At 42.3% G+C, this 22,683-nt stretch overlaps 1 protein-coding gene across 5 annotated transcripts in view; it reads left to right on the forward strand.

Moving 5' to 3' along the window:
- EML4 (EMAP like 4) overlaps window positions 1–22,683 on the forward strand; it is a 166,189-nt gene that overhangs the window by 61,810 nt on the left and 81,696 nt on the right. For 2 of the 5 annotated variants that reach the window (XM_032989217.2, XM_032989218.2), the window contains exon 1: window positions 7,143–7,353. The exons of 1 other annotated variant lie outside the window; for it this stretch is intronic. In XM_032989217.2, the coding sequence (XP_032845108.1) occupies window positions 7,287–7,353 (67 nt within the window). In that variant the 5' untranslated portion in view covers window positions 7,143–7,286. Of the gene's footprint in view, window positions 1–7,141; window positions 7,354–22,683 lie in introns of those variants that run through there. 2 more of the 5 variants (XM_032989219.2, XM_032989216.2) reach the window with 2 other exon arrangements.

Genomic DNA, 22,683 nt, shown 5'->3' on the forward strand with positions numbered 1-22,683 from the left:
TTTTTTGTTCTTTGCTTTGACTTTTAGCTGTCGTAACAGGATTGATGATCCAGGGGAAGAAATTATTTTTTCCTGATCTACAGAATGTTTTTTCTGGCAGTATCAGTACACATTTCTGTAGACAAAAGTTGACCTTGGTCTTGACCTGTGAAAGAGCTACCAATTAAAATGGTGGGTTGCTTGTTGTCTCTTGCTGTCCCTTGTTTTTTTCTCCAGAGGGGCTGGCAACAGTATCAGTTGTGTCAGCTTTTTGTAACATTGCTGTTCCTACGGGAAGGATGAATTGGAAACAAGCACCTAATATTGTGTCAATAATGTTGTTAAGACTTTGAAGTTAAGTGTGACTTCTAGTCTGGCAGGTTTAATTTGTTGATGTAGTTGAAAGGTCTCTTTTGACCTCTGTGTGTGAACCAAGCCGGTTCCTTCTAATGACAATTTTTAATCAAGGAATTCGTGGAAACAGTGTGGCTTGTTCTTCCCATTTTATATTCACCAAGTTTTAAAGCAAAACTGAGATATAATACTGAGAACATTAGTGAAAAACAAGAGAAGTAAACAAGAGTTTTTGTAGGTGTTTTTTTTTTTTTTTTAATAAATAATATATGTATATATTTTATGTTCTTCCAGCAGCACAGGTCATAAGCCCTGTCTGAGGATTTCACAACAGTTCAATCATGTATTTGTAAACAAGCCATGATGTTTATTATTGTGACCCATTTTTACTGAGAGTACAAAATTATTATCAGCTAAATTTAAAGGAATTACATGGATATAAAACTGTCTTTACAGGTTCCCTTTAAACCACTGTTTAGTAGTCTGTGCCATCAGAAGGCTAATTAATTTATGGACTGTACAGCTGCTATATATAATATGTCAAAGCTGTGTGGCTGTAAATGATCTTTTGATAAGGACAAATTCTGAAGTGTTGTAATAGTTTAAGGTCTGACACCTACATCACGTTTGCGTGTACTAGGTAATATTTAAACCAGAGATACTGTGTTTATACTGCGTGGTCACAAATGGAGATGATCACCCCACCCCTCAGGTGGAAGATTTGGGTTCTGCTGGCGTATGCAGAGGTCTGGAAGCCAAAAGATGTTCTTTGCCATCTAGATTAAGCCAGACAAGCGTCTGTGGTTTTTCTTCCTCATTTATGTGCTGTACCAAGACACGTAGTTACATCTGAGCCACGCTCTGGGATGCATTTCCCATCCCCGTCCGCTGCCCACAGAGTAGCTCTCAGTGCACGGCAAGGTTTGCATCGTCCCAGCACGCTGCCGGGCCGGTCACCCGCTGTGCGAGCCCTTGGTGCCCCCGCAGCTCTCGCGCTGGACATCCTCAGTAAGAATTAGTTTTGTCTGAAAGATTGCCCTTTTATTGATGGTGGTGTTTTCTCTAAGACTCAGCATCTTAAAGCAGATAGTGAATGAGAAACTCTCTGGTCTCTGTCACAAGTAGTGGACTCTTTCAAATTCTGTTGGGTTTTTTTACACTTAATTTAGTTTATTTTTTTACTACTGGTAAAAATAGTCAATATTGTTAGTGGAGACAGCCAACATTTGGAGATGTTTTGCTATGCAAGAATGACATCTTTTTTTTTTGAAAGAATACAAAACTCTTCATCAGTGTTCTAGAAGTTCTATAAGTAGATACTGTATTTTGAAAGTGCTTTGTTAGAAGACAGTTTTGCAGTTGGTATCTCCCCTGCTGTTAACCCACTTCTGCGTGGCAAAAGCAACATTTTTCTTTCTGTTGACATGAGCTAAATGATTAGACAGCAGTTAACTGTAGCTAGTCCATAACCATAGCTTTGGTATGACTAAGACTTACCAGTTAATCATCTTTGTTAAGAATCAAATCTCTACTGATTGCTTTCAGAAAATGGAAATGCTTCATCTTTAACAACTTTGTGTGATTTACTTGTAGCTTTAAAATTTTCACTTATGCAAAACTGCTGTGTTCTTGACCAGAGACAAAACTGATTATCTCCACAAAAATACAGATTGCACCTAATAAGGATGCTGCTGTTCAGACTCTTTCCTTTTCTCAGGGACAGGGTTGCATGCTTTCATGGGCCACCATGCAGGGTACGTGGTCTGGACTGTGGTCTGCAGCATATGCCCAAAATAAAAATTTACAGGAGACAACTTTTTGTGGATGTGTTTTAGATTTAATACATTTTCATCGTGTTTGCTGGCTGTTTCTGTATTGCACTTGATAGGTAGGCAGGAAAGCAGCTGCAAGCAGTCTGCTGTGCAAGTGCTCCAGGCAGGCAGCGGAAGGCATGCTATGGCTGTGGTTTGATGTTATGCTCAGTGAAACACCAGCCTTAATGCCACCTTTCCTACTCTCCACATCAGCCTGCTGCCACCTCCGTCGTGTCTGTGCAGCTGCCTCTGCAGGTCTGTGGCAAACCAGAGTAAGCAGTTGATGCAGTGGAAGAACCACCTGATGAAAATAGGTGTTCAGGTGGTTATTCTTAAAATATGCCTGTGCATTTGGAGGGCCTTTTATTGTTTGTGGGTGTTTTATTTTTTCAAGTTAGGTAATGTGGGTTTGGGAAAAAAAAATCCCCCATTCAGATCCCTTTCCCGGGATGGTTGACCTCATGGACATGAGTATGGTTTAGTTCTGGAGGACAGCCTCAGGACAGCTTTTAAGATAGATGTGATGCACACCTATTGCTTTTTGTGTTTTCTGCGCACTAGCTCTGTTTCAGAAAAATACCCGTAAGACGAAGGAGCTCAGTTTGGAGTGTCTGGGAGGGGTGATAAGGGACGGCCTCTGGCACGTCTGTGTGCTCTCTGACACGTCCTGCCCTGCCCTGGCACCACTTGCTCAAGGACTTCACTCTCTTCTGTATCAATTCTTGTTTCACTCAGTTTTCTGGCACTGAAATGTAATTTACAAGTGTAGCTGTTTCACAATCACCTTAAGTCATCCAAGGGCAGAGCTGCTGTTGATGGACATGGTTCCCACTGCTCCTTCCAGAGGGGTGCTGCCACCTCCCTGCTGCTGCAACACGGTTCATTGTGCCATACGCCATGCGACCGGCCTGGTAAGTTTTCCAGATTTGGTGTTGATGGGTTAGTTTTCATGCTGTTCGGTCTCCCAGTGTGCTTCCCTGTGCAGCCCCTGCGAATGGTTGTGCCAGTGGCAGGAGCAGGATGAGGCTGGGGATGATGCTGAAGGGCAGGCAGGGATGCTTATTTTAGCAGTAGCACTGCCATATGCCAACTATAAGTGACCTTAATCATAGCTGAAGGTCCTTTCTTCCGTCACTCCTGGTGTGAATGCTTCAGAGAATGGGACTTCAGTAGGTTTTATCACAGTGCCAGCACCTGCAGCGAAGAGGAGGAGCGAGCAGAGGCTGCTGCATCCCACAGGTGTTAGTGAGCACACAGGCTGCTGCAAGGCTGCCCTGGTCCCTCACAGCTTGCTGACCTCTGTGCACTGCAGCGGGCATCCTTAACTGAAGCATGGGTTCTAAAACTGTGCTTAAGTATTTTTTTCCTCATCTGATGAGATGGTTTTGATCTGTTGCTCTAGTTAGGTGATTGCAGATAAAACATGGTTTTAAAAACAGTCTGTTGATTTCGGAAAGGATTCCACCCCCCCCCCCAAGGAAGAAGGAATAAAAATCTTCAAGTCTTTAGGAGTTGGGTAGTTATTAAAGAATTCATTGTTACTCTCTCTTTTCCATGGGGTAAAGGTAATACTGGAACAGAGATGCATGCAGCTGCTGAAAGGTGATACTGTTTGGCCATGAGATTAATTGCCAACTGAAACATTACTGCAGTTTTGTTAAAGAAAGAAGAAAGCAAAATAATTGAATGATTGTTTGCCAGTGCAAACACAATTAGTTTTACACATATGAAGAAAAAAAATTAACTAGTGCTGCCTTCTTGCAGTTCAACAGCAAGACAGTCATTAAAGCAGTGTCAGTACAGTTACCTCTTTATATCGTTTAGGTAGAGTTACAGCTGCAGGTTTTCTGAAGGAAAGGGAGGTAGGGGGAGTTTCCAGTAATCCTTTGGAGGGAAGATAACAATGTGATTGCCTCACGCAGCAGCTCTTGGATCTACACTCTCCTAAATTTGAAGGAGATAGAGACCCATGTTCTGTGAGAACCCGTTTCCAGATTTCATGTATCTGCAGGTATTTTCTTAGTAGCAGGATAACTTGCCAAGGAAACTCAGTAAATAATCTTCCTCTTTGGTTTTTAATTACTAAAGGTATCCTGGGGATGAGGTGTCTGTTCTGCAATCTGTGCAGCTGGGGGTGCAGTGGCTTTGGCGGGGGCACCCCGGTTTCCTTCGCTGGCTCTGGGTCACCAGAAGGCAGTGCTTGAGGTGTGGGGCAGAGGGCCCGCTGCTTCTTCCTCTTCACAGGGAAGTGATGACTCCAGAGAGTGCATGGCTTCCCACGGCTCTCTTCAAAAGCTGGAAGAACCATTGGCTCCCACCTCTGAAGAAAAGGTGGGTTGGAGTGGTTTTTGGTGCGTGAAAACCTGAAGCGTGTCTAGAATTATTCCTTTTTCAGGTTCATAATCTGACTGATGCTGCTGCGGTCTTTGAGACATCTGCTGTTCTTGCCAGATACATAATGTTCCTAAATATATGTATGTTGGGGACAGACAAACAACAAATGAATCTGTATTTGTGCAATATGCAGAGCTCTGTTCCTGATCTTTAATTGGCTTTATTACATTAGATTGAAGAGGGTTGGCTTTTCTCATGGTGTAACATTGTACTTTGCACCACTAATATTCAGAGGTTTTTTTCTAGGCAAGGGTTACTTGTCTGCATCAAATGCATTTTATTTTGGTCTGTGCCATATTTTAAGTACTTGTTTCATCATTTGTGTCTACGTAAAATACTTACGAAGAGTACCTCCTCGTCCCCCCATCATGCATGTTAAATAACAGCAGGGAAGAGAAGCCTGAAAAGGTTAGAGGTAGGCAGTTGTTGAAGACAACGAGATTGCTTAGCAGGAGAGGTATGGGCCAGAGCTAGAAGAGTAAAAATCCTAATGAGGAGTTAGAGCTTTCATGAAAGAGTTAAAGGCAAGTCAGGGAATTTTGATCCAAGTCCTCAGTCCAGCAGGGAACAGGCAATGGGTAGATTTGGACTGCTTCTGCCATTTGCAGGGTGAGCTGTATACAGTGGGCCATCTGAAATCTTATTTAAAATGTTAGCATTCAGAGGATCATTCTGAAGGTGCTCTAACATTTGCTTTCGTTCCTTCTGCTTCACCCGGTATGCTCTTGATTCAGCAGGCACTAAGCTCTGTTTAAAATACTTAATGTAATGCAACTTTTTTTCCAATGCTGAAGAAATCCATTCTTTTTAGAGCTAAAAATGGATACCTGGAAATCTCAGTATTTCATATCTTTTAGTACAGCAGGAGATCTTAACGTTTTAAATACAAAGTGTTTTACTTTAAGCATGAGACATTCTAAAAAATTTTTTTAGTTTGAACTACACTGGATGCTTCTTGCCAGTTGTATGTAATCTGTTGTAGTTTGGAGCATTGTGGCCACTTAAAATGGCAAGTCAAGCATCTTTCTGCTCTCAGTGCCAGTCTTTGCCAGCACATACAATGTCTGTTTGGCCTCATGGGGGATTTTTGCCCGCAGTTTCTTTCAAGGCTTCATAGTTGTATTTGGAAGGATGTTCAGTTTGAAGGGATACCAAAATGTATGTCTGTGCATGTTAAATAATTCCATGTGTCCAGCCCACCCAAGGCAAGACTCAGCATTTCATCTTGAAACGATTGTTTAATCTAACAACGTGATGCAATGTAGTAGTTGGGACAAGTTGAAATCCCGGGTTCTTGGTCAATCTCAGTGCTGTGGCTGTGTGGTGAGGCCCATGGCTTCATTAGGGCTCTTTTCCTTAATTCTGTGCCCTTGTCTTTTACCCTTTATCATCTTCCACCATTCAGTTTCTTACTCCCTTCCTTTTATTAATCATGGTAGCTATCTGGCTGGCTTCATGCTGCAGAGCTGTGTTCAGCTGCCTGCCTTTTTTTTTTATGTCACTGCAGAAGTCGATCCCTCCAATGTGTCAGGAGCCGCTGAAAAAGGTAGTTATGTAGATTGATAATTCTGGGGGAAACACACAAAACCTATTACATGCTGTCTTAACTATCGTTTTTTCAACAGAGACATGGACTTCCCCCCCACACCCTTTTTTTTTTTTTTTTTTACTATCCCAATGTTCTCTGGAAATCAAAACTTTAATCCATAGTTATTTAATATGCTTGCAAAGCTTGAAAATAGTAAACTATTTGAAGTATGATAGAGCGAAGAAGCACAATATATGCAGTACATAATCACAGATCATTTTGTTTTGACATCTATCTTGCTGTAGTCATTCTGCCAATTGGCTTCAGGCACGGCTACCAAAAGAATGAACACATGTTGCATTCATTAGTGCTCATCTGGTTGTGGTGCTTCTTGCAAGGCAGACAAAATCATGATCATGCTAAATAGATTGTAACGCATTCGTAATATGAGTTCGCTTCTGCCGGACAGAACGGCAGCTTTGCAGAGCTGCTGCTTTTAAGCCACGATCTTTTGCTCCATTTTAATATAATGGATAGGAGTATATTGCCAGTGATGTCATTGCTTTTTCGTCTCGAAAGATGTCATATGAAAAATATTCAACTATAATACTAAACATGCACACACACGGCCCCCTGTGAACTTTTCACGTCACGTTGTGCTTTGGCTGACGGGAGACCTGTGGTGTTGCTGACACAAACGCGCTTCGGAACAACAATGGTTTATCTGAATCGGCCGAGTATAAACCCCCTTCTCATTAGTCAGTTGGTGGTGGCTCTTTATGCTCAGGGCGAGGGCAAGGCGACCGCTGCTGGCTCTCCATCGCTCGCGTCGTCACAAGTCTGAAACCGGCGAGGTGTGGGGGGGGATGGCGGCCTGCCGGGGCGACCGCTTCCCGCGGGCAGGGCGCAAGGCCGCGGGTGGGTGCCCGTGAGCCGCCGCCGGGCCGGGCCCCGCCGCCGCGCCTGAGGGGCCGCCGCGCCTGAGGGGCCGCCGCCTTCCCGCCCTGCCCGCGCGGGTGCGCGGCTGACGTCGGAGAGTTGGCCACGCCCTGCCGCGGCCCCAACCGCCGCGGTTTGTCGCCCGCCCCACTCCAGCCTCTGGCCGGGGCCGCGGGGAGCGGCAGCCGCCAGCCCGGGGGCATGCCGGCCCGCCCGGGGCGCGGGGGCTCGCCCTGAGCCTGGCCGGGAGGGCGGCGGAGGGGCCGGCGCTGGGAGGAATGGAGGACAGCCTGCCCTGCCTGGCCGCAGCCTGCGACCCCTCGGCGCTCGCCAGCTTCTGCGCGGGTAAAGTACCACCGCCGGCCCCGCTCCGCCGGCGCGCAGCGCCTGCCGGGGGGGCTCTGGAAACGCCCTCCAGCTCCGTTCGTTCAGCAGCTCCCTTCCCTCGAGGGGAGCCTGTAAAGTAAATGCCGGGGGAAATGCTTGTCTCTGTGATTAAGTTAACTCTGCGCCCTCGCTAGCAGCCGGTGAGCGTGCTTACTCCAGGGCTGAGGTGGCTCCCTGCCGCGGAGCAGCCAAACCTTCAGAAAATAATAATTAAAAAAAAAAAGTTTTTGTTTTTGTTTTTTTTTTTTTTTTTTTTTTTTTTTTTTTTTTTTAACGTGTGCAGATAGCAGAGAAAATGACAGGAGGATAGTGGCGAAGTTAACACTTGCTGGACAGCACGCCGCGGCAGCGTGGGTCCCGCCGGCGTCCCCGCCCGGCCGCCGGAGCGGGAGGGGGGAAGGATTTTGTGCACGCAAGAGACTCCTTGCAGCCCTCGGGAAAGAGCTGCCTCTGCCTGCCCAAGTCTTTCCCTTTCGACCCCCGAGGTTCGCGCGGTGCGAAGGAGAAGGGCAGGCGAAGCCCCCGCGGGGCTCAGGCAGGCGGCAGCAAAGGCTCGTCCGGAGCTGGGAGCTCCAGCGCTGCGCCTGGCTCCCCTCCTGCCCCGCGGCTCTGGAACGCGGGTTTGCGCTTCAGAACTAAGTTTTATTTCCCCCCCCCCCCCCCCGCTTTATTTTTACTAGTCTCGTCGTAAAAATGAACGCGTACGTCCTTTCTTTAAACAGCAGCTATCGAACTAGCCTCTCTCGGCTGTAAATCGGGCGATTACTTGCAAGCATTCTAGCTGCATCAACCTAAGTATGCGAGTTAAGTCTTCAGAAGACCAACCGAACAAATAACCCCTACCAACAAATCAGACCAGGGATAAAATGTATTGTTGCTCTTGTACATGGCGGAGAAGTGTGTTACTGTGAATGAAACAAACGTCGCTGAGCAGCTCTTGTTTGCTGATTTGTGCCGTGAGGTTTTGATACTAATACAGCATCTTGCATAGAAAAACTTGGACTTCTGGCCTAAACTATGATGGTCAACAGGAGGGTTTATTTGTGGTTTTTTCTTTTTTTGTTTTTTTTTTTTTTTTTTTTTTTTAAGTAATAATAATAAAAAGAGGGCAGGTATTTACTGCATGGATTTCTGTGTGTATTTAGTGGGAGAAAAGAATGACCTTGCTACAATGTACTTCCTTAAAGTGAGCAATGCACTGTACTTTATCTGCTTCAGCATTCAAAGCATTTGGTTTAGCATTCAAAATGTTGCAACCCTCGGGAAAGAGAGAGGGTGAATTGGAAATTTTAAAATTATGAGCACTTTATACAATGTTTTGCAGGCTTGCAAGGAATTTTTGCTGTAGGAACGGAAGGCTAATGTTTAGCTGTTTATCTTCAGGACAAAATTCAAAAGAACAGCAATTTTTACGGCTATTGCTTGTAACTTTGTTACTAATGAGTAAATGTTTATGTTAAGACATTTCCATTGACCTTATTGACTTTTAGCAAGAGTTTCTGTGATCATCTGTAAAAAATATAGCAGTGTTTCAGACTTCAGGTTGAGGCATATCTTGAATTTCAGATGCGAATGTGGCATAATGGACTAACCTTTGAGATTTGTCTAAAAATCCAGCAGAATATGGTGCCAGAAATACGTTCTTTCTCAGTGCATATGTTCTACTGTAATTTTTTTCTGCATCTTGGAAAATAATTTTGACTTGATGCAAGACTGAGGATTTTGCTGAATAATAGTTAAAGACAGCATTTGTAATTAAACGAAAATGTGGTTTTGGATACTCTTAGCAGTGTAATGTATTCTGCTCATTTAAAACTTGATTCCTGCTTCTTAAACCTAATGTTTCTTTATATAAAGTTTTCTGAGGAATGTGTGTTGGTGGGCAAATAAATTTACAGTGATAAGAAACGTATGGTGGAGAATCAACAAGTGCTTTGTTCATACGAAATTTCTAACCTTATTCTTGAGAGCTCCTTGCCTTCAGGGCTTTTAGCAACTTTACAGTGGTAATAGGTGGGAAAAAGCCTGAGATTAAACTGTAGAAAGAATTAAGTTGTGGTTTGGTGTTGTGTTTTTTTTTGTTTTTTTTTTTTTTTTTTGGCAATACTTGCTCATTCTTGCTTTATTCAAAGGAGATTAAGGCTTTGTACTAACAGTAGGGTATTTCAGCTGAGGTTTTGGGAAATAACTTAGCTTTTTTAAATATGTATCCTATAGCGATATGCTTTTCTAAAGGAACTTCTCTACTTCACCCTTAATTGTGATTTGTTTTGTGTCCAGTTATTATTGTACTTATGTCCAATTGCTTATGTCTTGCCAAAGCTAAAAATAAATTCCTAATTCAGTGAAGAACTAGAACTGCCTTTTAACATATGGGATATCAGTGCTGATGGGCAGCTTAATCAGATTTTTAAAATATCTTGTTTGATGTCAATAAGAGTGACTTATTTTTTCTGCTTGTATTTAATTAGCCTTTTATAACTAAAGCTAAGGCAAGGGTTTATGTCATAACATGTCACTTCAGGAAGACCTTCTCAAATTAGATCTGGGCTGGAATTTAGCTTAGGTGATAGAGATCAGGATAGAAAATTTCATTTGACCAAGTAAAATATTTACCTGTAAACAAAACTTTAGTTTGGCATGCTTCTTGATTAAATATTTGCCTCCAACTGGCATTGTAAACAGTATTTATAAATAAAAAAAAAAAAAAAAACAAAAACAAAACCAAAAAACCAAACACCCAAAAAAACAAACAACCAGCATCCCCAGATTTGTAAACTACTGCTTCCAGACTATTAAACTGATTTGGATACATTTATTTTAATAATGACCAATAGTGAGTTGGTGTCGGTGCTGTTTCACAGTGAAGATTTGCTAGTTGCTGGAGGTGATGGTGTGGTGACTCTGTAGGGTTTCGCAGGGGTGAGGCAGAGTCCCCTTTGGGCTTGGTGCCTCTCACCCAGGGGTTGTCACCGTGCCTCAGTGGGCACCTCGGCCGGCACAGTCTTTGCCCTCTGCCAAGCTGGCAGCGGGGACAGAGAAGTAGTACTTACTTTAAATTACTACCCAACGTAAGGAACTTTGCTTTAAGTATTTAGATGTTACAGGGATTTTTTCTTTCTATTGCCTTCAGGCAAAATTAGAAAAATTTGACATAGAAGTCTTAATTTCAGCTTGATATTTTACCTAAAATGGTTAGGTACTGGATGGGGACCTGTTGAATAAAGGTAGGATCAGCCTATGTCGGGGGATTAGCTCTCGCTAAATAATGTTTTTCTTACAGTCCTGGACTGCCACAACTACAGCGTTTGTGTGTTGATGCAGTGAAGGCTTTTTAAATGAGGCGACTTTTGCTGTAATTGCATTGAAGACTTTTGAGCTAGCCTTACTCTAGGTGCTGCCAGTAATAATGATGATAAATATAATATAATCAGTCCACATTACTGATTCCATCTCCCCAGAGTATCAGACGCGGAGCAAGCGCTCCTCCCTTCAATTGATACACTATTATGAAGGAGGAGAGAATTCCCATGAGCGTGCCTTACAAACCTATGCTGGCTTACCTAGTACAGGAATTCCAGCTGGCAAGAGCCGGGAAAGCTTTTGACTTACTGTGAGTGCTGCTGCGGGTCCATATGCAGTATTCAGTGAGCAGCCCTTTGTGCTGGGGGATGAGGGTCAGGCTTGCTGAGTGGCCCCAGACTCATGTAAGCAGTTTTTCTGTCGGGAAGTTATATTAGTGAGGAGGTTTAAGGAATTAAAAGCTGTATGAAGATGATATTGTTTGCAGTCCTGGGATAGAAATGTGATGTTTCTCTGAACTTGGTTTCCTGTTTTCCAGAAAAAAACGTATTTGATAGTAGCACACTTAAAGAACCACAGTGTTTCCTGGGTGAAGGCGGCAGAGTATTTTATTTTCTAGACATAATGAAATGCAACCCAGCTATTCCACAAGAACTGGGGCTTCTTCAAATGCTTTAGGCTGTATTTTGGGAAAATTCTGTTTCCTATTGATCCTCCAACAGAAGGGCAAACTGGTCCTGCCAGGAGGAACAGTAGTCACCAAGAAGTGAATGCAAAGGGTTGCATTTTTCTAGACGTGGACATTCATGCTTATAATAGAAGAGCTTAAGTGCCTGGAAATGGGGCTTTCTGAATGTAGGGATGGGTGGGATATTACTCTCCTTTTGCATGTTTCTTTGCTTATTATTCCGTACTTTGGAGAAGGAAATTTTGACAGCTGCTGCTCTTTACTGGCATAATTTTCCACATCAGTCTGACATCTTCAGCTAGGGTCCTTGTCTTACGTCTAGGGGTGAAATCCCATCTCATTATAGCTTGTGAAAATACCATTGCTGCCTCTTTTGCAGCTGTAAGTCTACTAGAATTTGCAGGATAAGTCATACTTGTTTTTAAGTTCTACTTCCTTATCAGGTTAATAAAGTTTTATTTACCACCTTGTACTAATTTGGCAGAGTTAAATGAAGCTTTTATTGAGTGGTTATACTGAGTAATTATAAGCATAATTGGACTAAGCAGAGTTACTTGCTTCATGAGTTAGCTGAGCCTGTGCTTAATGAAGCTGTAAGCTAGATAGGCTAGCTGTTTCCAGGCTTCATTACATGAAATTTATTGTCCAAATGCTATTTCCTCTTCAGATACTACCTCCTTTTCCAGGTAACCGAGGGAAGGGACGTGCCCAGTCGGACCCAGCCATGAACAGTACAGGCTAGTGCAGTGGCATCGCACAGAGCCGTGGGGATCCCTCTGTCACGTCAGACACAGTTTTTTGAGTCTGCATATAGCCAACTGTAGATGTGCTGTAATTGTTTGCATGTACACAGCCCATTAAAAAATCTTTCTATGTATGCGTTGACTGAGAAACAAAAAAAAGTATATCTAGTACATACTTTGGTAAATAACTGCATTATTACTCTATAGCATGTGTTACAGTCTTGCACTGTAACAGCAGTGCTATGTAGATAAGACATAAAATTGCAAATATTGTAAAGGTCTGTAGGGGTTTTCATCTCCCACTGATTAGAATGTTAATACCCTGACTCAGTGGAAAAGTCTAATTTCTTTAACTTGATAGTTACCTTTTAAAAATGCGGTTACATTTTTTGGTAATGTTTCTTCTGCTTTGCCTGTTCAGGTCTCTATCTTGCTTCTAACAGTTCTAGGAATATTATTAGTCATCAAAAGGGGGTTGAGAAGATAATGATGACTGTGCAGGGTAACGGTTAGCATTTTCTTAGCAGTTGCAGAAAGTAATTGCAAGGTGAAGTAACTGCAAACCATGCTCGAAGTTGCGGAAGTTGGTGAAATATCGAAGGTGCAGTTGATGCAGCAAACTTGTCATTAAAGGTCAGATAAAAAGGTTCAGACTGCACATGCTTTCTCAGCACTGAGTCTTTGCTCTCAAATTTTGATTAATGCCCAGATTAAGAACCCTAAGAAAGTGTTTTTGTGAATGCTACATCACACCCCTGCTTCACACAGATAAGTAAATTAATCAGGAAAGCAGCAGCATTGGATACCTCCCTTTTGCAGCACGGAGAACGAAAGTGCTGCTTCAATGTACTCCTTCTGCAGTGAGACAGCGGCTCTGAGAGCAGAACTTGCAAAGAAACGCAGAAAAACTGCTGGCCATGCAGATATTGCCCTGTGAGCAGGGAAGAAGAAGGAATGACCAGAAACAATGATCATTAGTCACAGTTGTTTATTGTGTGATGAGAAGATGCTCTGCTGTATCATAAAACCAGATAGAATTTAGGTGCCATGTCTTCTGCCATTGCTCTTCTCTCCCAGCACCTTTTTTGTTCTTCATATGCTCTAAAAATACATGAATTTGTTGGGTTTGCCCTTGTTTGTCTGTGGTGCTCTTCAGAAGCATTTAAAACCATGAGAATACCTACAGCCAGATTTCTGATACCTATGAAACGCATCAAAGGGAGTGTTTCCTTCCACGAGAAGCTGATTGAGTTGGTCCTTCAGGTTTTTGCATGCTGCTGCCACTGTTGCTTTTACCAGTTCTCTCCATGGCTTAAGTGGCACGATGTCTCAAGCAATAAGGTTTTTTTGAGGGTTGGTTTTCTCAGATGATAAAGGGGAAGAAAATCCGAGCTGGAAGTGTCTTCTGATTCCAGAGTGGCTCGTGCTGATCATGTGCAATTTCTGTTTCGGAGTGGCATTACACGGGTGGTGGTAGAGTGGCCCTGGGGGCTGTCTGGCTGGGGTTTGGCAGGAGCTGGGTGGGGGCAAAGCCATGTTCCTGGCTCTGCTCCCTCCTCACCAGAGCAGTGATGCTGCTGGGGCAGGGTCGCTTGTCCTCTCCGCCTGCGGGTTGACGCCAGGAGGTCGTCCCCAGCCCTCGGAGGCGTACAGGCTGCGTTTCATGTAGCGCACTTGTACGAGGACTTTTTGCTGTGCAAGCTGCGGGTCACAAAGGATGGTCACACCTAGAGTGTGGGCTTGCACATGAATTGCAGAAAGGCTAAGTGAACATGGAAACTTACAGCATATTGACACAGTAGGTTAGTAAATGTGGATTAATAGGTTAAACAACCTGGCATGTGGTCTTGAGTAAGAGTGTGCTCTTGAGTAGTTGCTACATGAAAGCTGTGATGCTGTTAACTCCCTCTTGGTCTCACTGCCTCGTAGTTCATGTGGCTGTACCCCAGGTCATAGCCCACAGAACATGCTCATACTAGCTCACTTTGAATTCTTTCCTGCTAATGCTAAAAATAAAGTAAAATTTGTAAAATAAGATTATTAGAAAGGTTAGAAGATGCTGAAAATATATAAACCAATTTTGTTCTTATTGATGTATTCTGTTGTGTTGTGGGGGATCCTTTTCATGTTTGAAGGTTCTTGTTATTTTGGCTGGCAGTATTATGCAGAAATAGCATGTTCTGTATGTTTCTTTTATATGTATAAATAACTGAATTAGTGTAGCTAATGCTTAATAGGTGTACATAGAATTAATCTTAAAACATAAGCATTAAAGGAATAAACTAGGTAATTCTGTGGTTTAGGATGATAGCTACTTTCAGAATATTATTTTTTTGGCTTTAGATTGTGTGTCACCCATCCCCCATGTCCGTGTGTCCTGTCCGTTGTCATCCGTCTGTTCCCCCACCTGCTATCAAACAAAATTATACAAATCTCCAGGATTTTGAAAGGGAGAACTGAATTGCAAACACTGGAGACCTACAATATATAGCCCTTCCCAGTATATTTTTCACTTCATTAATTTGAAGTATGTCAGTATGAAACTATAAAGTTTCTTTTTGTGGGTTGCAGGCAGGCCTTACCTAGCATTGCTGTTCCTGATCTGTTATAAAAAGCTGGAAGTGATCCCCAGTGTACTGAAGGCTTTGAGGTAGGTGTGCGAGGGAGCGATGGCCGGCGTGGCAGTGGCAGGCTGAGCGGCAGCGTAGAGGCTGTCTGGGTGCATCGGTGCTGGTGTACGTTTGCAGAAAAATGTTCCTGCATTTTTTGAACTTGCATATTTTGGCACATAAAGATTCCTCTTTCTGAGGAGGCTCTGATTGATGCCAGTTCTTGATTAATTAATGCCTTGATTTGGAGGAAGAAGGAAAAAAATGGGAAAAAACGCAGCTTGTGTCTGGTTTGTGACATGGATGTTACTTAGTCCCAACCAGATTTAATTCTTGTTTCCCTGTCAAGTATTTGTAGCACTTGAGCATTTCTAATACCAGACACATCCATGATTAGTCCTACCTCTCTTGCTATTTGTAGGGATGTTGTCTTTACCTAAAAACTGTTGCTTTGTAGCAAATAGTGGGAAAAGAAACCTGATGGTTTCTTTCACTTCAGAGGCTCCATCTGTGGAAAGAACAGAGAAGTAATCTGTTTATGATACAAAATGTGATGTATTTAAGCAACTTTGATATAAATCTGGTCCCTTTTGAGTTTACAAAATTTGGAAAACATTCTGCATGAGAAAAATGTCTGTTTTCCTACAGGGTCCTTTGAGAAGGAAGGAAAAGGTATCCCTGTGAAAAGACATATGTTTTTCCTGTGCAGGCAAATTCCGTGCACGCATTCATGGTGGTTTCATATGATCTATCATTAGCAACTTCAGTTTTGTGTAGGACTACATAAAATATGCTCAAGGTGAAATTTTAGAAGGTCATAGCCTGCCAATGTCATCCAAAATGTTCTGTTCAGTGATTGATTTTTCTTTGGGCAGTTGTAGTATCACATAACGCTGTTTCTCTGTGTGTTTGCTTGTAGGTCAATTGATTCTGAAACCTGCTTTGTGGCTTAGCCTAAATAAAGATGAGACCTAATTCCTCCCTTTCCAGTGGAGTTTTCCATTTTAGGCATAATAGTGCCAGGATTAGCAACTGAAATTATCAGTGAAACTGGTTTAGCGTTTATGTATTAATTTCTGTGGAAGCAGCCTTACTATAGCTTTTTAAAATATATGTGTAGTCACATACATAGGAGTCTGTCATGCTGTTCAAGAGTTCTTCCTCTTTGCGAATTAAAACCTCATGTGCTTGTATAGCATTTGTTGAAACCTACTGTTGATAGTGTCCATGCTGAGGAGAATGTGCTAACACTGGATGGTAGATCTACAGTCTAAATTGTTTAAAAGAGTATATTTTTTTGTGAAATAATAGACATTAATATTAAATGTTTCTATTAAATAGTTCCACAGCTGTCCAAACACAGCATGTTGCAGAATGGCAGGACTGATGATGACCGGGCTGTCAGTCTCCTGTCAGGCAGCAGCAGCCACAGCGGCAGGAAAGGTGTGAGCAATGCTTTCCACCCACATGTTGTTTATAGGTGTTAACTTCAAAGCTTCACTGGGGCTGTTTACTTGCTAACATACTAAAACAGAAGGAGCTTAACTAAAGAACTAGTCAGTTTTTTAGCTGTATTTATGATCAGTTCCCCTTTTTGAGGATGGCTGTTGATTTACCTACCTTGGTGTATTTCTGCTTGCTGTCTGGTCTGAAATGTTTTCTGTGACAGACAATGTGCAAATATTCCCTCTGTTTCTCAATACTTGCTCCTCTGTAGTAACTGAAATGGAGATTGTGACTAATGTGTGATGCATAATTGCAGATACCACCTTACAGGTTGGCTGTGTGGGAGTCATGCAGCTTGTGCTTTATCCTTGAAACTAAGCAGATAGCTTAGCAGCGTCTGTACTGTGACTAGTCCATATGGCAACTTTTTAGTTCTTTTCTATGCCAGAGAAACCCCGAAACTGCTGTTGATTTGGTTCCACCTGGAGTAAGCATTAGCGGTTGTAGAGGTGTTCCTCTAGTACCAAAGCTGCAAGTAGTTGCAGAAGTCGGGGAGGCATCTTGGTGGAGGTAAACAAAGTGGGATTTTGACTGCTGCAGTTGGAAGTGTCATCTTGGATCTAGCTGGTAATGAGAGAGATTTAGTCTCTCACTCCCAAGAAAAAATGGACTTTTAAAAATATCAAAAGCAAACCTTATGTCCGTTCTTGCCTACAAGATACAGGAGAGGTTTAATGACAGCGAGATGGTATCCCCTGCTGCAACAGCGAGCATAACATTTTCAGCACAGAGCTGGGGTAAGGGGTGCCTTCTGCTGGGGATGGAGCACGACAGGCATGGAAGCACAGCCGGTTGCCCTGGCCTGGCTCGGCAGCGCCTCAGCCCTGGTGGGTGGTCACGGGAGAAAACTTAACACTGGAATTAATACTCCTCCAGAGGGCTTGTTTCCTAATAGAGCTTATTTTTTACAAGGGAGGGAGTGTATTGTCATCTTTAGCTTTTGGATAAGAAAATGACAGGGAGGACAATAATTTTTCAAGGTCACTGTAGCTTGTCGGAGAGAAAGTTGGCATTTTACTGAATGAGATCTGGTATTGAGAAGTAATAATGCAGTGGTCACATAGAGCTGTGAATAAGGGAAAGAATTGTTTTACCTGAAATATCAGAAAACTAAGACAAGGCAGTGAGTTGCGAAGTCTCTTTCCAAACAGGTTTTACCTTTATCTGAAATCACTGTGTCCTTTGACATGGAAAGATAAGAGCCACCAAATACCCAGCTGTGTACACCAGCCCTGGTGCCTCTCCCCTTTGGTGTAAGCACATTTCTGCTGAGCACAAAAACCCACTAGATCCTGCTCTTCCCAGCAGAGACAAAAGGGAAGGCTTCCCCTCATGAGGGAGAGGATTGTTTTGGGAGAGGGAACTTCAAGTGCCTGGGGGATGCCAGCTCCATGGAAGCAAATTGTGGTGGGTTGGTGGCCTGTGAAGAGCCGCCAGCCTCCCTGGGAAGGGGGTGCAGGGCTCAGGCCCATGGGAAGAGCATGACATACTGCCCCACTGCCCTGGCACCCATGAGAAGTTTGCTGTGAATTTGAGAGAGTGCTGATAGCCAGGGGTGTCTGCATTTTAAGGCTGAATTTTAAGCCTGGGATGACACTGCAAAGGACAGGCTTGGGCAGCTTCCCCTTAAGCATGAAGGAAGATGAAGACAAGTGTGAACAGCAGTTGCTGTGCTCTGTATTTAATATCAATATCAAGAAGTGCATCTCTTTAACATGTCAGTACCCTAATACTGATATTTCATATGCATTTCCATCAATCCAATAGAAGACTATTTTTTTTGTGTAAACATAATACTAAATCTACAAGATAACATCCTGTTGCCTGTGAAACACAAGCAACTGCTGACAGCTGCCCAATCTGCACAGCCCAGATTCATAAGTGGGCAGTATGGACAAAAACATATTTTTGGGGAAAGGAAATTAATAAAACAGGCCAGGCCTAGATTTTTCCTGACTTGATGGAGTTTTGCATAGTGGCATTTATGATAGAGTGCCTTAGAATAGCACAGAATGAGATCAAAGAAACTTAGTTTGTACAGTGGTATTTTTGATGTTACAAATTAGTTAAGTCCTGGGGGAAGGAAAAAAGAGCAGCACAATGAAGCAGCCCATACAACAAATTTCAGAAATGTTCCAACACTTTTATTTACAGACATAATGTCTAACTTGATTGCGAGATAACAGAAGCTGGAGATTATTAATTTGTGTTTTAGGATTTGAGATGAGTAAAATTTTGCAAATAAACATTCCATAGTACAAAATAAATTGTATCCATAAAAGAAGAGGGTTTGTTGTTTTGCCTGATGTTATCTCACTTAATGATTTCAGTTCTTTTCTGTTTTGCTGCTGAAATTATACACTGGAATTGACAAGAGTATAGCGAGCTTAAGGAGTAGAAAGAGCTTTCCTCCAGGGCAAAAATGTACTTGTTAAAAGCACACCACAAACAAAAACTCAGATTAGTGTGTTGCTTGAATAAGCAATAAATATTTAAGATGTTGGCAGGTTTCCGTAAATTTCAGATTAAAAGTATGTTTATACTAGTGAATTCAAATGTTTTGCAGCAGAGGATATGCACTGCAGTGATAGGGAGTGTTGGACTTGCCCTGTGTTGTAATCTAAAGTTTGACTGGTTTTCAAACTGGATTTTATTTGCATGTTTCTGGAAAAAATATATTGTAAATACATTTTGGAAATACAGCTTGGAAAATCAGAGGTAACCTGTATGAATTGGGGCTTAAATTCTAAAAAAAAAAAAAAAAAGACACCCTAAATATACAGACACTTATCTGAGAGGAATTAGCACCATCACTGACAAAAGCAGTGATAAAATAAGTGGCTCCTGGGTGAGGAAAGGAGGGGTTCAGAGAAAGGTGGATTACTGGTTCTGCTCCTCTTCCCCCCCCCCCCCCCCCCCCCTCCATTTACCAGCTTTCACACCAACTTGTCTACCAGGTAACTGGTGGATGCATGTCTGCGTGAGTTTGCAAAATACACCAGGAAAACCAGTGTGTTTCAGATGATCCCCTGTTTCTCTGTGAACTCTTTACAACATTTGCTGGACTTTGTGGTGTTTTGGATAGTGGTACTTTTGTCTGAGCCTGAATGTGGTTATTATCATTCACTGTGTTAAGCAGTTCAGAGACAATTAATGCTGCTGTCTTTTGTAGATTTCTGCAGTAATGAAATATGGCTGAAGTGTTGTGAGTCAAAGACTGAACATAAAAGCCAGAATTGGGGTAGTCCTTCAAGCCTATATTTAATCTTCTGGATCATACAGGTATTAAGACACAGCCTTTAATTACTTGATTGTAGTCTACCCCAACTCAGTCAGTACTTGGAAGAGGTGATTCTGCCTAAAAAGCAGTTGCTCAGTGTTGTGAGTTGCCTTAATTTTCTTTGCTTGGCTCCCTGTTATTTTTATGTCAAGGTTCTTAGTCTTCCTTTTCAAAGAAATGCATGAATTTCAACACTGACTTTGCTTCAGCATTTTTGGTAGTGCCTCAGTAGCCCATAAGCATTTATTAACCTTTATGTGTGTGGGAGGATGCTTACATTTAACAGATAGAAAGTGAAGTTAAATAGAGATTAAGGTCAAAAGCATCTGCTAATTACCCAATTTTCCAATTAAGAAATTGCCCAATTTGAAACTTGGAAAACTTGATTGTCAAAGTGCACAGGTAGGGCAGTCCTGTATGCTTCAAAGGCCTGATTGCTGCTGGTGTGAGGCTCCTGCCAGAGCTCAGCACTTCTCCACGCTGATGTCCCATGTTTCAGGTTAGGCAGAACATGCAGGTTCTTCCCCTGTGTGGCCTCGGGAGTGCGGGAGGGATGCTGTCCTGCGCTCACTGTCCTGCTCGGGCCGCCCTGGAGCCCCAGGCAGCTCCTGGCTTTGCCTTCCTCCGGCAGAGCCCGAGCCCGCTGGGCATCTCCCTGGGGCGGTGGGCAGCGGCAGGGCCCCTGGTGAAGAAGAGGGCCTCAGAGATGCGGTCCCTCTTCAGCGTGTGAAAAGTGGTTTTCTTAGAAAATTGTAACTAGATCAGTTTGGGTATAAGGAAGGATAGGGGAGAGGAGCTCCAAGCGCTGGAATCTTTAGCCTGTGTAGTTTCATGCTTGGCAGAGTTATTAATTTGTAACTTTTAGATTAGCGTTTTATCATGGGAATGTTCTAACACTTAAAGCACAGCATGAAATACTTTTGACAAAGGAATACTAATACATGTGTGCTAAAGTGTTATTTTTAATGCATGTGTAACTTACAATAGAGCAGTTTGTCGCAGCTGTCTCTGGTTGCTATGTGAAATTCCAAGCATATGTGTTAGAAAAGATGCTCTCTGCCCCTTGTTTTCTTACTGTGACATGAAAATAGGGTGGCATCAGATATCAAAAAGAGCTTGGGGTGAGTGGAATTGCTGCTGAGCAAATTGTAAGGGAGATCCCAAGCAGGTGCCTGTAGCCACCATGAATTCCATCTATGGCGTGTAGAGGTCACTCATCTGTTTGGTAGAAACGTCATTTTGGAAGGTACAGACCTGTCCTGCTGGTTGAAGGCCAAGGGTAGAGGAGTCCTGAGCTTCAGAACAGTATCAGGAGTATCAAGAGCTAGGCAATGCTAGGGGAAGAAAAATACTTAAAAACCACAAGGCTTTTTAAGTAGTGGGTGGTAAAAATCCCATGAATGGTCTTACTGTTGAGGTGCATCTTAATGAAGGTGGAGCTGGTACAAAGTATGCAGTTAGGGAAGGATACATGAGAGAGCCAGCACAATTACCTCCTTCGTCAAGTAATTATATGGATATCCATGTCAAATATGAGAAGTGTATATAAGTGTTGGCTTTCTTTTGTTTTCCTGATCTACGTATCAAAACTACTATCAGCATGTATAAAGTCTGATCTGTTTCTTCTTAAAACTTGTGTGCCCAATAAATAATACAGTTACTGGAAACTCAGGCAAGCTGAACACTCATACGTTGGTCAGATACAACAATGGGTGGAGTTGTGCCCTGTGAATCTCATGCTGATATATTTCTGGATTATCTGTATTTAAAATAATCCGAGTGTTTACAGCAGCAGATGCGCAGGATTATCATAAAAATATTTTTGTCATAACGGCTGTAATTTGTGGTTATTATGAAGTTATTTTTTTCAGGATGTTTTTGTATCATCTTTTAATCTTTCTCCTTCCCTTTATTTTTCATGTCAGAAAAAAAAAAAAAAGATCTGAAAGCCTTGGTGCACGAATCTGTTTAGCATATGCAAGCAGAATTACTAATTACTAGCAATGAAGTGTTAGATCATCTTACATGTCAGACCAACCCTTTAAAGTGAGATTGCCTGAAAAGGCAGGTGGTGGTCTCTATAATGTAGTGGTGCAGTAGTAGGCTCACAGGCATGAACTTGTTTTAAATAAACCATAAAGCAATTCACAAACAACAAAGATCAGTACTGACTATTGCATTGCAGAATGTTCCTGTGCTAGGGTAAGATCTTCTCATGGATCATCTACAGGCAAAACGTTGCAGTTGTGTAAAGTATATATGTTGTGTTTGATTGAAAAGTCCTAAGGAAACTTTGTCCAGTGTAGTTAATATATCTTTTAAAATTTAATGCAGTGCATCTGTGATTTAAATGTGTAGTTCATGGCTTTTTTTTTTTTTTTTTTTAAACTGAGTTTTGGGGTGTCTGATTATCTATATACAGATATATACAGACCTGTATTGATCTATTCCAGATGACGTGGTTTACGTTTATTCAAGTCATGCATAAAGTCTTCACAGCATATTCCTTTCAGGGTTTTGACTGAGGTTTTTAGGCACAGTCTAGATTTTGAGACTTGAGTGCAGGTTTGGGTTTTTTGTTGTTGGTTTGTTTTATGGCCAAGTTCTGTATCCATCAGTTAACATAGTGGATTGCACTGTTATATTTTGAAGTGAACAATAAGCAATCTTTTTATATGGCTTATGATTAAAAATGCAGATTAGTCAATGGGATGATCACTTTTGATGTTTAAGGCACTATCCTCTAGATGTTGCACTCTCGTTTTATGGTCTGATTCTGCAGTAAGATCTGTGCAAATAAACATACTGCTTACTGTGGAGTTGTGTTTAAAGTGGCTTGTGAAAGGCCAGTGGAGAGTAATACATCTTTTTTAATTAACTAGCATGTAGGGGACTAAAATAAGATAGGACTACGAAACATTAAATCTAATGAGCTGCACAAGGAGTGCAGTTTTCTCAACATGATGGTTCTCATGCAGCATCAACCCTGAGCAAGTGAGTGGTGTGTAACAACTTGTGTTCTTCCTGAAAACCAGACAAAATGTCTGTGGAAGAGAAAAATAGAAGACTTAGCTAGTGTTGGAAGTACTAGCATGCTGCATATTTGAGAGCTGTGAGTTGGGGACCACTGTCTGCAGACAGTGACTTAGGTGTACCCAT

The sequence above is a fragment of the Tyto alba genome, unplaced genomic scaffold, assembly GCF_018691265.1.
Source record: "Tyto alba isolate M040663 unplaced genomic scaffold, T.alba_DEE_v4.0 Super-Scaffold_16, whole genome shotgun sequence".
NCBI lineage: Eukaryota > Metazoa > Chordata > Aves > Strigiformes > Tytonidae > Tyto > Tyto alba.